This window comes from Poeciliopsis prolifica, unplaced genomic scaffold (genome assembly GCF_027474105.1).
Source record: "Poeciliopsis prolifica strain line A6 unplaced genomic scaffold, Auburn_PproV2 SCAFFOLD029, whole genome shotgun sequence".
Taxonomy (NCBI): domain Eukaryota; kingdom Metazoa; phylum Chordata; class Actinopteri; order Cyprinodontiformes; family Poeciliidae; genus Poeciliopsis; species Poeciliopsis prolifica.
The window spans coordinates 4,013,939-4,030,405 of NW_026562404.1; the positions used below are offsets into that span (position 1 = coordinate 4,013,939).

The 16,467-nt window shown below is 37.9% G+C and overlaps 1 protein-coding gene across 2 annotated transcripts in view; it reads right to left on the reverse strand.

The window, feature by feature from the left end:
* cpne5a (copine Va) overlaps nt 1–16,467 on the reverse strand; it is an 80,754-nt gene that overhangs the window by 24,681 nt on the left and 39,606 nt on the right. For both annotated transcript variants that reach the window (XM_055049666.1, XM_055049665.1), the window contains 7 exons: nt 15,666–15,729; nt 9,945–10,048; nt 9,577–9,681; nt 5,660–5,701; nt 5,254–5,329; nt 3,808–3,861; nt 3,284–3,345 (listed from right to left, as the gene is read on the reverse strand). In XM_055049666.1, coding sequence (XP_054905641.1) covers nt 3,284–3,345; nt 3,808–3,861; nt 5,254–5,329; nt 5,660–5,701; nt 9,577–9,681; nt 9,945–10,048; nt 15,666–15,729 — 507 coding nt within the window. The remainder of the gene's footprint in view (nt 1–3,283; nt 3,346–3,807; nt 3,862–5,253; nt 5,330–5,659; nt 5,702–9,576; nt 9,682–9,944; nt 10,049–15,665; nt 15,730–16,467) is intronic.

The following is a 16,467-nucleotide window of genomic DNA, read 5'->3' on the forward strand; positions in this document are numbered from 1 at the left end:
TACAAACCATTTGGTTCGGTTGCACTCATTTCAAACCACTAATAAAGCAGTGCTGTTGAAGTGAAAGGCAGTGTTTGAAGATTTGTATTTGACTGTTTGGAGCATTTACCAATAAGCACCACAGCATTGGCTGACAGACACTGTGAACTATGTGATAATGATGTTTTCACAAGTTCCTAAATTCAGCTGCAGACAGCAGTGCAGATGAATTGCGGGTGTGTGCAGCAGCAGGGAGCTCTTTGAAAATGTAATGCTGGTTCCAACGATCGGGGCTGTGACAGCTCTTATTATGCTGTTGCAAATCAACAGCAAGCAGAGAGTAAGTCGTTTTGTGAGGCATGAGTTTGGTTATTTGAACAAGTTAACATAAGGGCCGATAAACTAGGAGGGATGCAGTGCGTAACAGGAGTTTACAGAAATGCATAATACATGCTTACAATTGAACATAATTGGTACTGGGATCAATCTTATGCAATACGTAGACTTATTCTTAATAAATTAAATATTCATCTTTTCTCATTAGTTCATATGAGAAACTAATGAGAAAAGTTTATATATCCAAAAAGCATTGTATATGCTTTTTGGATATATAATTCAAAAAGTGGTTTGATGCTGATATTAACAAAACTAACATCTTGGTGACATATGTAGCAAAGCATTCTGTAACTTTTATAATGTATAATGATCAAATGACCATCTGATAAAGCTCAAATGTAGGTTACTGAGGGTATGCACAAATGTGTTGTGATTTAACCTATTATAGCTGAAATAGGTTAAATCACAACAGTTCCATTGCGGGTAGGAATGTAATTTATAGAACATCTTCAAACATGGTGATCCCTTGAGTAAGATCAAATGCAAGTGTATTTAGCATTTCTTTTGAATATTAAAGCTGCAGTAAGTAATTTTTATAAAAATAAATTTATTTACATAAAAATATATTTTTTTACATATTTGTTAAACATATATTTATATATTCGTAATACCTTTTTTTGTACATATTAGTTAAATGTGTCACTATTTCCTACCAGTGGTCCTACAGGCATCTGCAGGAATTCATCACTCCAGGTGGAACATCTTTGTCAACAGTGCTCATGTATGTGCTGCTCATATCCTTCCCTGCGCAGTGTTTACTGCCATTCAAGCTGAAGATTGCTGGTGTACTGCAGCGGTGCTAATGTTAGGAAAAACTACCTAAAACTACAGGAAAACTAACAAAGTACCAATATGTTGGGAAAGTGCTGTAGCTGGAGAGCTGTAGTGCATCAGAGCCGAGGGAATGGACCTGTAGGGTGTGCTTGCAACTTTTAATAACCTACATTTCAGTAAACACAACCATTTTCCTCAGAGGCTTGAACTAATGAATCCAAAGTGGATTTCCTTTATCCTAAAGCTTAAAATCGAAGATAACCGCTGCTTTGCATTAGTTATGTGCTTGATGGGCATTTACAGAGAAGGCAGAGTTTTTCTGCTGTCTTTTACAACAATGTTTTGAGCAGAATCATTAAAGAAAAAAGTACAACCTCTCAAAAATATATGGGCCATACAAACTACCACATACTACCAGTCCCCACAGACTCCAACATATAATTTACTGAACATAGTGCAAGACAAAAAGCTGTGAAATATTAAGTACACCCTGAAATCTCTGCACATGCCCAACCCAATAATTTTAGGGATGTACTTTCTTTTTTATCATCACTGCAAATCTTATGTGGCACAACAATTACTAAGGATGGTCTGACACAATAACAACTTAAAAAACCGTGTAAAAATCAATGACAACCCCAATTACCTTAGTCACTAAAACGTTTTTGCTTTTCACAATTTTCTATTTTTGCAGCTGTTGCTATGCTACTCACACTTTATTCTGCAACATGTGGTTTACATAGGAACATTATGTAGATCAAATCTGAAAGCAGACTTTAAATTTCTGCTGCAGTAGCAATGGAAAAAATATTTATTACAAGCTTTTATAACTTTTTTAATATGAATTGTTCAAATATGACCAATTTGCTCTTTGGGTTTTGGTTCCACTCTTGCTTCCAGTTACATTTAAACCTTCAGGAGAATTTAATATCGGTTCAGATGACAAACTTCAAACTTTTTCGAGGAGGTGTCTGGCTGATATCCATCTTTCCACAGAACCCACTTCAAAAAAAATCTGTCAGATTCTTGTTTAGGATGATAGATTGCTGCAAAGACAACGACTTGATGCAATCAGTGGAGGTTCCTAGAATGGATAATTTCTCAATAAATCTCTTTCTTCTGATGCAGACCCTGGCAAGTATTAAAGGTATGATGGATGGGGAAAGGAGGGCGCAGTGGAGGCACAGATGATATTTGACTGGAGTCCAGGATATCTTTCCAAATATGCAGAGCAAACCTGAACCCCACCAGATATTACGAAATAGAGTAATTGCAGGAGAAAGGCGACAAAGAGGCAACAAAGATTTCATGGCATGGGATTAAAATTAAAGTGACGAAGGCGTGTTATTTGTTTCATAATTCCTCTAAATCAGGGGCGTCAAACTCGTTTCCATTTTGGGCCATAATCAAGACCATGAATGTCCACAAAGGGGCGACTATGGTGGATAAAACTACCCATCAACAATTTGATGATAACCTCAGAACATTAAATACTATTTAAGATCCTCTCACATGCCAAGTGATTTGGCTTAATAGAAATAAAAACTGATTTGGTTTGACTTTTTAAACTTAAACTATATTAAAGCACAAAATTGTTATCATTAGGTTCTCTTTCTGTGGCAATTAAGAGTCTGAAGGACAAACAGAAATACTGCAGTTATGGAGGGTTTTGAGTTTGAGACATGTGTTCTCAATAATTCATTGAATTTGATTGTTTTGGCTTATATTTAGGACTGAATTGGAATGCATGCAATTAGACCTGAATCTGTCTATTTAAAAATGTATTTCCATTTAATTTGGACTAAAGTGTTTTCAGATAAAAATGGGAGGCATTTGAGTTAAAATGTCTTGAAGTAAGATTTCTTGTGAATTGGTGCTGTATGAATATCTTGACTGAATAGTACAATCCTTTTTAAAAAATTAGATATCTAATTTGATGTTTTAGCAGATTCATACTAATTGCTTGGATTTGTCTGTGATGTAATTTTGCTTGAAAGAAACCCAGTGAGCCTCCAAATAATAACATATAATTTATTCCCCTTTATGTATTCAAACACAAACAAGAGAGATTTATATCCCGAATTTAAAAAAAGATCAAAGCTAATTTGATATTTTTAATGTTTGTTAGACTCACCCTCCTTTGATGTAATCCAAGAATGTGTGCTCAGACTCTACATTAAACGACAATAATGACACCTGGGGAGAAAAAAATAACACAGCATGTTTATTAATTTAATAAAACCAAGTCTGCCAATCTATATATTAAGCTAACCATCCACAAAATTACTTATCCATACAGAATATCCATGGAGTCTATTAGTATTAGAATCACTGCAGATGAGCATGGCTGATGGATGATCAGCATGATGGATAACTATTCAGAGATTTTAATTACAGAGCCACGGCCTTCACCAAGAGCAAGAGCAGTAATAAAAAAAAAGTCTCATTTATAAACATTTTATAATTACTCCATTAAAAGGACAAGGAGAAATCAAACGTGTTTTTAACTAAGAAACAGATGGAAAAAGAAAAAAAAACTTTAAAAAGAGGTGCTGGACTGCTTTGTGAAATCAGCTTAGTGGAAACCTCATGGTGAACACAGAGGGAAGAGCTGCACATGAGTGATGGAATGAAATTCATCCTTGATATTAGCCTCACCGTGCCAGAGTTGACATATCTCTTTTTCTTTAGTTTCTTCTTTGGATTCACCACCTGGAATGAAGGCAGGGCAGGAACAAAGGATGATGACAACGTGAACCTGCAACACAATTCCCTCCATCCACCCCTGGGCGAGTAATAAAAACATCTTTGTCCTCCTGTTCCTTCTCTGTAAGGGTAATGGTGCATAGGGAATGAATCCAATATCTGCAGTAGGTGAGAATGAGGTACCATTGATCACGCCTCGCAGCAAGACACAGATTATTCAGGAGGATTTTTTATAACCACCTACTCCGTATTCTACATGCATCCTTGGGGACAAAAGACTACTTGTCCTACATTTCAACCCTCGGTAGCAAACAAAACGATAACTACATTCGGAATGAATTAAACTGTGAAGATCCCCTGGCCGTGCGGGAAAGAGGAATGTGGGCAGGAAAATTGTCAAAAACAGGTGATAAGCGCAGCGAGATGAGAAATTACTGTATTTTTCCCCCTTTAATCAAAGCTGCATTAAGAGCTTGCAGCCAAAAAAGCATGTAACTGAGAGAGCAAGGTCAAATGTGTCTGCTGCTTAATCTGCGCATTTGTGCACAAACATAAAACATAGGCCTGAAGAAAACTTTCTGTCTCTTCTCTCCGGTTTCTAAAAATAGTTTTAGCCACAAAGATGATGCCTTATAGCACTACAGCCGCTACTGTCAGAGCTCAGGTTATGTCAAAAAAATATCACATGCCACTCAGCGAGCTTTTATTATCCCTCTAACATAGAGTTAATGCTTAAGAGCTTTGTGCATATCAGGCTGAGTGTGAATAATGCTGAACATTGTAACTTGTTACGTATTCAAAGTCTTTTTTCATCCATGGAGCAAAAAGGAAGCCTGAGTCTTTTGTAGGCATCCTTAAAGTACTTCAGGAACTCTTTATCACCATTCTGGTCCATAGCAGATTTATGACAATGGTGTACTTCCTTTTCTAATTAAATTGTGGCCACTTCTTATTGGATGTGCCTTTATGTGGCATGTCAACACTGTAAAACGAATAGCTCTGCAGGAGCTTCTGTGGACGATGATTTTTTAGGTTTCTTGAGTACCGACCAGAAAGATGACCAAAATGGCCAAAGTTATTGTGCAGCAGTTACCATGTAACCTATTTTAATCCACCGTTGGCCTGATGTGCCCCTTATTTGCAATATCTGCAGTAGGTGAATGAAGAAAAATGTTCTGCTGAACAAATGGAGTCATCATCGCTTTAGAGTTTGAAATAAATGGGTCAGGTTTGCATTGTGACCTGGATTCTATGTTTAAGCTGTTTAAAGCAGGGGAACACCATGACAAGACATCAAACAATACTCAAGAGGAAGCCTTGCACTACATTCACTAATTATTCTGGAGGTTTCATGGGCAAATGTGTAGAAAACTGCCTTCTTTTTTCATCTCCACTCACCTCATGTAGATTTAACTGGCTCTGGCCTCTGCATAGCTCTTTGTAGCTTGTTGTGAATTCACCAATGAAATCGTGACTGGTGGAAAAATAAAAAACAGAACACAGAAAGTGTGTCATGAGGACGATGAATTTAGTGGAAAAAAAACCACAGCACAACTTCTGCAACACAAACTTTCTAATCTTTAGTCTGTAAATTATTTTCAACACTACTCACAGAAATGGAAGTTCAGGTTAAAAGCCATTTTGTAAACAATCATAACACGGAGTGAACATAGATGATGTAAATTACTACTGTACAAAAAAATGTAAATAAGATGTTGAAATAGTTCATTTATTACGACATTTGATTTTAATCATGTTGAAACAAAGTACAATAAGAGTTTTACAAGCTGGTGTTGATCATTACCTCCCATCTCTGTCCCAGTCATACACCTCCACCTTGATTGTCCTGTGAAGACGCCACAGCAAGACAAAAGAGTTCATTTCCATCTGGGATGCCAGCAATGAGGTATGGTATTTTAGGAAGTAATACAAATTCAAAACAATATATTACTTTATGGATAGTGGGTAAAATTGAAACTCTAACAATCATATTATCTTGTTGTTTCTGTGCCAGACACATAAGCTGCTTTGTTCTCCACCTACAGCTAATGAAAACACAACATTTAAGATTGGAATATTATATCAGAGCAATAAAAACAATTTGAATACTGCAAAGCTTGTTATTTTCAGACTCACAAACAAGCCTCATCGAAACCCATATTTTGATTGACGGAGTATGATTGTGTTAGCTTGAGAGGATTTGATCAGCGTGAAGAAATGCTGTCTCCGTCCTTTTGAGCTGAAAGCGGGTAAAAAAAAAAAAGTATCAGGACACGTCCCTCGCCGTCCCGTTAGCTGCTGTCAATCATGTCTCAGTGAGTCCAAAAGAAGAGGGGATGACAGAGGACCGCCCTGCTGATTCTGACCCGAACTCATTCTGTCTGCACTGTTTATAGACATCATAAAGTTGTTAATCCAATATTTTTATTGTGAATCTACTCTCTATGTCTTGAACATTTATTTTGAATCAGAGCATGAAAAAGCTAATTTTTTTGACACCATGGGAGAAACTACTAATGCATGTTGACACTGCGGATAACTTCAGGCTGGTGAGGAGTTGGCATTGAAATAGTAATCGGTTCCAAGAAGAGACGTCGAGCATCTCCTTAGCTTCAGTTGCAGTCCCCAATCAATTTCACTCTCGTATCGCTCGCTGGAGTAGAAAAGAGAGCGATTACACTTTCTGATCACTAATGGAGCCAAGTGATTACAAGAGTTTTATCAGGTTTGCATGAGGCTGAAAGATGTGATTGCAGAGAGCAGAGTGTACTTCCTCCTTATTATTGTCATCTTGTCATTATCTTGATTTTTACTGTAGAAAAACATGAGAAACATGGAACAAAAGCAACAAGAAGTATTTAATCTACAGTGCCTTGCAAAATTATTCATAAGCCTTCAACCTTTACACTTGTTGTTATGCACGTGTGTCCAGGCACTTTACTCCAATATCTATCTAGTAAAAGTCAGTGAAACTAATTGCCATTTTAGAAGTAACGTAATTCGAAAAGGAAGTACTTCTGTGTGTTTCTGTGAAGGTGTCAGAGAGGAAAGGAAAACTATCAGCAATATGAAGAAACATCAGTCACAAATAAAGCTGTGGAGAATATAAAACAAAAACCAAACCAGTCAACTCATAATTTGAAAATGGAAAGAGCATGGTACAACTGGAAGACATGGCCGGCCACACAAATAATTCGAGCAGTGACGAGTATCACTCTGAAGAAGCTTCAAAGAGTCGCAGTTCATGACGAAAAAATCTTTCAGAAGGACTTTTATTGTAAATTCTATAAATTTTCCCTTTTTGTACGAGTTGAAAGACAAAAGGCAACGCTGAAAGAAAGCTACGTGAAGTACCGTCTGCAGTTTGCCACAAGCTGTGTGGGGGAAACAACAAAGAAGGTGCTGTGATAAGATCAGGTGAAAATTTATCCAACAGGGACTCAGGAAGTTTACGGGAGGTAAATGGAGTTAAATACAGCAACAATCCTGTGAAAAACTCTGTTCCAGGTGACACAAATAATAACAAACAATAAATTGTTCTTTGCTTGAGGTTCACCTTCCAGATCATCAACCTTAAGCATACAACCAATTTGTCCTTAAAGAAAAAAACATCAAAATATATATTTTTAAACAGGATCACTAAGAGAAAATTACATTTTAAACTGAATTTTAAATGGTGCCAACTAAATTCAGAGCAGGAAAAAACCGCATCAGACCAAACTATCAATATATTATGATAAAAGTGAGTAAATTGCTCGGGGTTTCTTGTGCCGCATAAAGCCTCAAAGGGAATCAGACATCTTTCATGCCTCTGCTCCATCTGTCTGACCCAATTAGTTTCTCTGGACAGGTGAGCAGAGGCAGGACCGAAACATCGAAACGGGGAACCAAGGTTGACACCTGGTGTGGTGAAGAGGGCAAAGTTTAACATGCTCTCTTTCTCTCTCATGAATATCTGCACCTACACACTGATGATTCGACACACATACGATGTCGGGCTCTTCTGTTTATCCCAACCCACTGTCAACATCCACAGAACAACAAGTGCAGCCACTCTCCCTCTCTATCTTCATTTATCCTCTTATTTCTTATTTTTCTGTCAAAACTCCTACTGCTGCCTTGCAAGGCGGCGGTTTGCCATGAAAAGAAGCAGATAAGGTGGAAGATGCCGCTGCCAATAAGAGATGTGAAATGCTGAAAGGTTTCCACTGTTTGTGGGTGACTGAATGAGCAGATTGGGGGGGAAGTAGGATTTGCAAAGAGAGAGAGGCCTTTATGGAACAGTGAAGCTGAAAATTGACTCAACCTTGAATTTGATGCATTTTTCCATTTACTATTAGAGATGCGTCGATCAGAAAATTTGCAGCCAATTTTCAATCACTTCTGTGTCTTTCTGTCACTGGAGGACTTTATTAGAAATCCAATAAAGTCCTCCAGATTATGATTCAAATAAAGATCCTGAACCCTCTGCTATTGAGAGACGATTACTTGCGGGAGGTGTGGATACTGTTAAAGTTTTACCTAATTTCAATTGCTGATGTAATACTCATGATGAGGTTTATCTGAAGTTGCCAGCGCTGTAAGCAACCATGCTCCAGTCTGAAAGGAGAAGCGCTGAGCTGAATGAGATGACTGTTAATGTTAATTACTGAACGGATCTGATGCCAAAACTACAGGAGAACTACAATTCTGAAACAGCGCAGAAAATCAACATCGTCACAACTTTTCCTTTTGTTTCCTAATTGGCTCGGTTGAAATTCTACTAAAGAAATCAAGCTCAGTGGGAGAAAGCATAGACAGGGCACTGAAGGGAGATGAGAATCAAGTGCAATTGCGTAGAAAAGCGATGGATTAGCAGAGATATTGCTACAAATAAAACCCAACTAAAAATCCCTGCAATATCTAGAGAAACTCATCCAGGTATTTGTCTTTAGTCTTTAAACTTTAAAACAACTTTGTTGTTGTATCAAACTTCCAGATTTCTCAGGTCTTCTGGTTTGGGCCTGCTCTTCATCCCCACAACCAGAACCAAACAAGGAGAAGCAGCATTCAGCATCTATGCACCACAAATCTGGAACAAACTTCCTGAAAACAGCAAAACAGCTGAAGCACTGACTTCCTATAAATCCAGACTGTTAGAGTTGCTTTTGAAACATTATAAATGAAACATTGATAACGATTATGATGTGTAATGATGCCATCGTCTCAATTGTTGACTGTATCTTCTATGACTGTATTTTAATGATGTAAAGCGCTTTGAATTGCCTTGTTCCTGAGATGTGCTATACAAATAAACTTGATTAATCGATTGATAAAACGAGTTGCATATGATATATTGCTCTCTGCTTGACAAAACACACCGTGGTTCTCGAACTTTACATTGACATTTCCACCTGTCTTCATCATCTACAACTGCTATGTTTAGCACTACTAGATGTTTTCCAAGCAGACCTTGAATGCTAACTTTGCTGTTGTCAGCACAACCTATTAGCACTTGGCTATTATGCATTCACTGATCAGTAAAAAAGGAGGATTTTTAGCTTTCAAATACTTTATAACACATCAGAGCTGGTGAAGGAAATAATTGGAAAATTATAGTCATTGCAGTGTTGGATCACAACAATGTGGGAGTTAGGTTTTGTTTAAAAACTCAGACCTCTGGAGTTTGTTGAAGTATGTGTGTATTATTGAAGATTAACTGTGCCAGGCCAGTCAACCTACCTTTCATAGTCCCCATTGCAGAGTGCTCTGACAGGGATGGAAAAGGGCTCCCACACAGGATTCAGGGTATTCTTCACCACCTCGGTCTTGTGACAAATGGTAAACCTGGAGAAGAAGATCAACAGAAACTTACAACCCCGAAGAAGCACAGACCTTCAAAACAAAACCAGGATATAGAAAAAAATCTCTCCACAGCAGCTTTGCTGTGTTTGAGACCAATTCTGTCCGCCTGCGTATGTACGCAGCTGAGTTAAAAGAGGCTTCGGTATGAATTCTTCTGTACTCGACTCCTTTCATCTCGAATCTTTACGCACATCAACCTGGCTTTAATCCCCGCACAGAGAAGCAGAATCCAGATGCAAACTCACGTGCCATCCTCGTTACTTCTATAGAAGACCATGAAGGGGTCTGACTTTCCAAAGAAGTCCTTTTTATCCAATTTGTTGGCACAGAACTGCATGGTGGCATAATCCTACAAAGGAAAAACCACAGCGAGAGTAAAGGACATTGTAAATCTGTTCTTTTGCCTCTGTGTCCCTCCTGTTGTTTGTTTATACATGCTGTTTGCCAAGATATAAAAGCACTGAAGCACCAAATAACAGGCAAAAATGCTGACTGAATTCTAATCGGAGGAGAGCAAAACCAACCACCGGGTTCTAGTTTGTGAAAATGTACAAATGCATTCATTACCATTTTTTATTATGCAACTCTTGCTTGCATCGAAAATACCTTTTGTGTTTAGTATAATAATAGTAACAATGTGAGGCACAGAAACAGGTTCTAAAACCTCGTACATGCAGTAATAGGCTGGGAGCTGAATATGAGACTACAGCCAACAATGCACTAGAAAGGCTGGTATTATTATAATTATACTCATTTAGGCACCAATTCATTGTTCACTGCTGGATAAAAGACAATCTCTTTGCCTCCCAGCTCTCTGGATTCCTGATAGTTTCTCTATATTCTAAATGTGAGCTTGCATTCCAGGATGATAAAGTGTTGGACGCTTAAATAATCACATGAGGAAAAAAGTGACCTTGTTGATGGTCACTAACAAACTTCAGCTCATCACTATTTAAGCTTTGGTAAGAAACTAGTCAAGTAGTGAATTTATAAATAAGGGAAGATATAAATAAGATATAGTTCACATATCTCTGGTGTCACCTAATATTTTTTTTTACTATATTTTTGAGCATCAATCGACTCCTTTAAGATTACGCCAAATTAAACCACACATATTTAAAATTGCTACCACTTTAAAACACTTCCATAGCTCTGACTTTGTACATGGCAGAATGTGGAGTCTTTGTTCAGCCTGACTAATTAAACCGAATGAAAATTACATGCAACTGAATATGTCATTATCATCATATTGAAACCGGTACAAATTTACTCTGATGGGATTTTCTGACCCCGTCAGTCAAAGTGAAAAAGTTTGATGAAACCTCTGCTTGACACTTTCTGAATCGTTTCCGTTTCATCAGCCAACAAAACTATTTTTCCCAAATACTTGCAGGTATTTAAATATTAGTTGAGATCTAGAGTGTTGTTTTTTTTTGGTCAACAATATTTTTTTCACATTGTAACTCTCCCATGGTTGCTGTTGCTGCCCAGTGTCTTTCTTCTTGCTGAGTCACAAACAAAGAGCTTTTACTAAGATAAGTGAAATCTGCAGTGCTTTAGAAGAGACTCTGGATTCTTTGGTGACCTTTTTATGAGACATCTGTGTACTGTTGGAATAATTTTGGATTGCCGGCCGCTCCTGGGAAGATTTATTAGTGTTCTATGTTTTGTTTTGCATTTGTGGATAATGTCTCACTGGAGTTTAGTCAAGTCTTAAAGCCTCAGAAATAGTTTTACAACCCTTTTAAGACTGATGAATGTTTTTTGTCTATTCTTCAATTACTTTAGATCAGAGCATGTTTTGAGCTTTTGACATTTTTAGACTTTGTCAAGATATGAAATTGTTATTTGGTTACTGTTTAGTAACTTCTTAATTTTACACAATCTGAAACTGAACTTAGCTTTTTAAAAAGTGGCAAAGCAAAGTTAATTCCTAATCTTACTAATTCCTTTAATGGTTACATTGGTTTGGATGGGTATTTGCTTCCTTTATAAATTGAATCATAATCTAAAAATTGTATTTTGTCTGATAATAAAATTTGTTTGATGATCTAGATCATTCACCTGTGACAGATAAGCAACATTGAGAAAGAAAGAAAAGAGTGTACATTATTTTTTGCGGACCTGCGGTTTCACTATTTCAATTGAATAAATCATTTTTTATAATCATTGTGATTTATGGCTTGCACTCGTATCTTTTTAATACACACTGGGAAACATTCAAGAATAAAAGCTTCTTGCATATGGGGATGGAAGAGCTGCTATTTTTACCACAGGCTTCTAGCTTTTGATGCTGCTATTTGATCTGAATCAGCGATGTGCTGAACATGGCCTCTATTGATTGCTTTGACCCACATCAGTGCGGCACGGTCCGTCTGTGACCTACCTCACACTAACCCCTATCACATCCCTCAGACACAGACGCAGCACCGACCTGACTGCTCTGTTGAGGCAATTGCAGAGAAAAAAAAATACATTCCTGCATGAAAACACTTCGGAGTATCCTGCTCAAAATGAGCTAACTCCGTTATCTTGTTCTTTTGTTCCAATAATAGTTTTTGATTTTTCAAATCAGCACAGATTATGGAGCGATAGAAAAAAGCTCATTAAAACAGCCCATGCTGTCAGCTAAAGTGGCTGCTGTTCATCTACTTTCATTTCCTTGCGTCATTTTCAATTATTATCATCTTTTTTAAACAGCTAGCAAAAACCGTAGGGGGAGTGCTGATGTGAACCAGACCTATGGAGAAACCCACTGCGCATTTTAAAACCTAAACTATGTCAAGCGGTCCCTTGGTGGCTTTTCACAAGAACATCTTATTTCACATGTTCCCATTTGGTCTATATTTGGTTTATACAAATAATGCAACACAGCAAAGGAGTTTGCTTGTGACAGTTACCAAAGCCCTCTGGAGCTGTCCAAAACCCACCGTGCAACAACCCTGATGCAACCTCTACAATCAAACCATCATGGCAACAGTGCGCCTTAAGCCCTCATTAGGTGCAAATAGCACATACCCACTTTGGTGCTGTGCACTGTTCCCTCATTAAGTGAGGAAAAAAGCAGAACATTCATTTCAGCCACTGAGGTTCAGCAGCAGTAGCAGAGGAATACAGAGTGCAGTCTGCATGCTTTTCTCTGCTTTATCCAGATAGCGCCGCACAGGATAAGTGGCAGAGCGATGCTCCCTGTCAGTTTCCCAAAGTGGGGCTCTCCTTTCAAAGGACCACAAAGCAAGTCAGACAAAACCTGAATGCATGTTACATAAGCTTCCATGGCGTCTTCAGGACAGCAGAGTGCAGTGAATCACCCAGTAAATCATGTGCCAAAGCATTATATGGACATTAATGCAGCTCTTTTGTATGTTTCACGCATCAATCCATTCTCTCTGTTTCCATTTATCCATGATGAATGAAAGACAGAGGAGGAGGATTTCTACAAATGTGAGGATGTGTTTGGTCAATGAAAGAAAGTGCGTGCACAAAGCGACACTTGACAATTTGAATTCAGTACAAAACTGGAAACATTTGCATAAGAAAAACACCTGACATAATCATAACAATCATTCAGGAAATAGGGTTTAGTGCAGGGATATACAGTAATTCATGTTTTTATCCTCCATTACTGACTTTCTGGTGTTGCTTTATTCATAACAAACACAAAGGGACATAACTGAGAGCATTCCTCCCATAATGCAGAAGTATTCATATTCCTTTAACGTTTTTACTTCACACAACCACAGGCATCAATGCATCTTGGGGGATTTTATATAATAGATAAACAAAAGCAGTAGATGATTGTGATGTACAAGTAATAAAAAGTCAGCATTTTAATCATTTCTTTTTGTAATAAAACTTTGGAAAGTGTGGGATTTACATGTTGCCAATGTTACTTTAATACTACTAAATAAAAATCAGTACAACCAACGGCTTCCAAAGTCACCTATAAACGTACATAAAATCTGCAATTAATTGACAGTATAAATGCAGCTGCTCTGTAAAGGTCTAAAAGGTGTTTGGCAGTTTCAAGTTGGGATTACCTTATGAAAAATGTTTTATATAATATACCAAAACATTATTGGTATATTATAATGTTTCAATAAAATCCCAAACCTAAATCCAACTGAGAATCTGTCATAAGGTGCATTTTTAAACACACAGACCGTCAAATCTGACTGCATGGGTAAAATTGGTAACGACATAATTCAAAAGACTAGAAGCTGTCAATGTACAACTGATATATCTAAAAAAAAAAAAAAACTTAAAAAATAGTATTACATTTTGGGCTTAATTTAATGCGACAACATTTGAAAAATTGAAGGGAATACACATTCATTTTCAAGGTGGCACTGTTGCTTGTAAAATATTTATAAATTATATTTCTTAACATGTGACTAATATTTTTATTAGCAATAGAGCTCAGAATAAAGCTTAGTATCTGCTTTTCTACCATATAAATCCTTTATTGAACATTTCTTAAATTCTCTGCTTGCTATGCCCAATCCATTTGTGGTCTGCGCTGTGGTTTGCAGCTGGAATATGCAAAGAGGTTTTCTTAAAATTTAAACCAGGAGGAAGATCTGAAAGCAGGCCAACCAACGCTCATGTGTGCAGGACCAAACGGCAGCCAGGAGGAAGTCTTTGATCCATGCAAAGCCTGTTGCTCTGTCTAATGATACCTGGCAAATCCACCACGAAGGCTTGAGCCAAGCCTGCAGAACTTCCCCCCGTTGATTCCCACACCGCTCCATTTTCCTTAAATAAGAGCTGCAGGCAAAGCAGCATCTCAGCTGCCGACTTATTGGTCACAGGCGGATTACTTGATAAACACTATCCAGATGGACGGTAGGAATCCGAAACCATCGCATTTCAGTCATGTGGGACATCACCGACAGCAGCATCTTCACATCTACTTATCTCTTTTATTCTAACTACACTTTCTCAAGCTGCTGAGGTAATAATGTCTTTCAGGGTTAAAATCTGTGCAAACAGGGCAGGTCTGGAGTAGCACATCTTTCCAACTCTAATTGGCCAGAAACAGTCATTTATACCGGTAATGATCATTTGCATTTATATTACTAATTCGCCTCCTGAAGTGGTGCTTTGCACTGATGTTGCTAACCGCCATCATCGCAGACGCAATGCACCTGATGACTCACAGCGGTCCTTCAATGAGCATGAACCTCGACACACGAGTGTAACAGGGCAGCTTATCATGGCAGGTTCATTATCTGTATCAATCTGACCTGCCTCTTCCTAACAGAAGACCATTTGAAACAAAGTAAGACAAGTCAGCTCTGGTAAAACTGCAGTCAAACTCAATGAAAGTACAAGAGAATTAACATAGCTTTGAACTCTCAGAATACTACACGTTATGTGGTGCAATAAAGCAAGAATATGGTCACTTAGTGGGTTACTGTACAACCTCAAAGGGAGGCCCAGTAGTGCTGCCTAGAATATCTTACTGCTCTCTGCTATGCTGGCACAACTATAATGCTGTAATTTACTCTCTTCATTTAGCACCAAGGAGAGAAAGCCAGTGAGTATTACCGGACACTGGTTATTAATGTGGAGTCATGGATTAACACCACACAGCAGAGTAGAGGCCCAATTTAGTGATTGGAAGAAAGGCGGTCTCATTAAATAGCAATTCATGCTTGTAGCATACTCACTAGGTACACAATTTGCAAATGACAAACGCTTTGGCTTGGCAACACGCCGTATCTCGCTCGTTTAATGAGAACATTTATGATACGATGCATCTCACCGATGGCAGAGATATAAAACATCCCGCTTCACAAATGCGTGTGGGCATTGCTAAACATGCATTCGCACAACTTTATAAAGCCTGTCATAAAGCCAGATGTGCATTTGTTTAGGTGAATGGATGAAAGAAAATCTCCTCTGAAAAGCATTTATTGTAAAAGAAATTAGAAAGTAAACCAGTCAAAACTTTTTGGACTTACTCTGCAGTTTCCAAGCTCTTCAGCTGATAAGATTATGGTTCCACACGTCTTCCCAGGTATGCCCCTGTGGGGGAAAAAAACAAATCATTTAAACTTTTAATAAAAGCAGCTCCAACGATCCACTGCGCACCCTTACATTTTTGCATCTTGGCTCTTGGAGGCTTTTTATTGTAGCACAATCTTCCCTACAGATTCTTTAGAATAAAATCTGACAGAGAGTTATAATTTCCAGGGGCATTTTTTTTTTCTTTCTCCAGATTATTGTAATTTACTATTACTCTAGTTTAGCTATAATTTTGAAGCTTTTAAGAGTTGCATGTGTTTATCTTCCACTTATCTAGCAGCAAGTTGAAGGGTCTCTGCCCAGATGTGTTTTCATACCTCACCTTGTTTAGGGACCTTCTCGTAATATGTCAGCTAAATAATTTATGCAATATTTTGCAAAGTTTTCTAACATTTTTATGAGGTGACTTGCCATATTTCAGCACTTGTGAATAATATGTTAACTAAATTTAAGTGAGAGCAGAACAAAATGGATTTTCAATTGATCAATCATACAGTAGCTCTCCTGCTGCCGACATCCTGTCATCTTTTCAGAGTAAAGAGGGAAATTACATGCAAGTCCTGCTGTGGCCTTAGCTGGAGTCCAATCATTAAAAGGTCAAACTTGCTGCAGATCCTCGTCAAGCTGTGACAGCTGACGTGGCTGAACCAGAAGCAGTTTGTCACTGCAGCATCAGAGGCTTGCATTGCAAACAAAAGCTCAAACTTTCAGCATCTAAACATTCGAGAATGGGTTAGA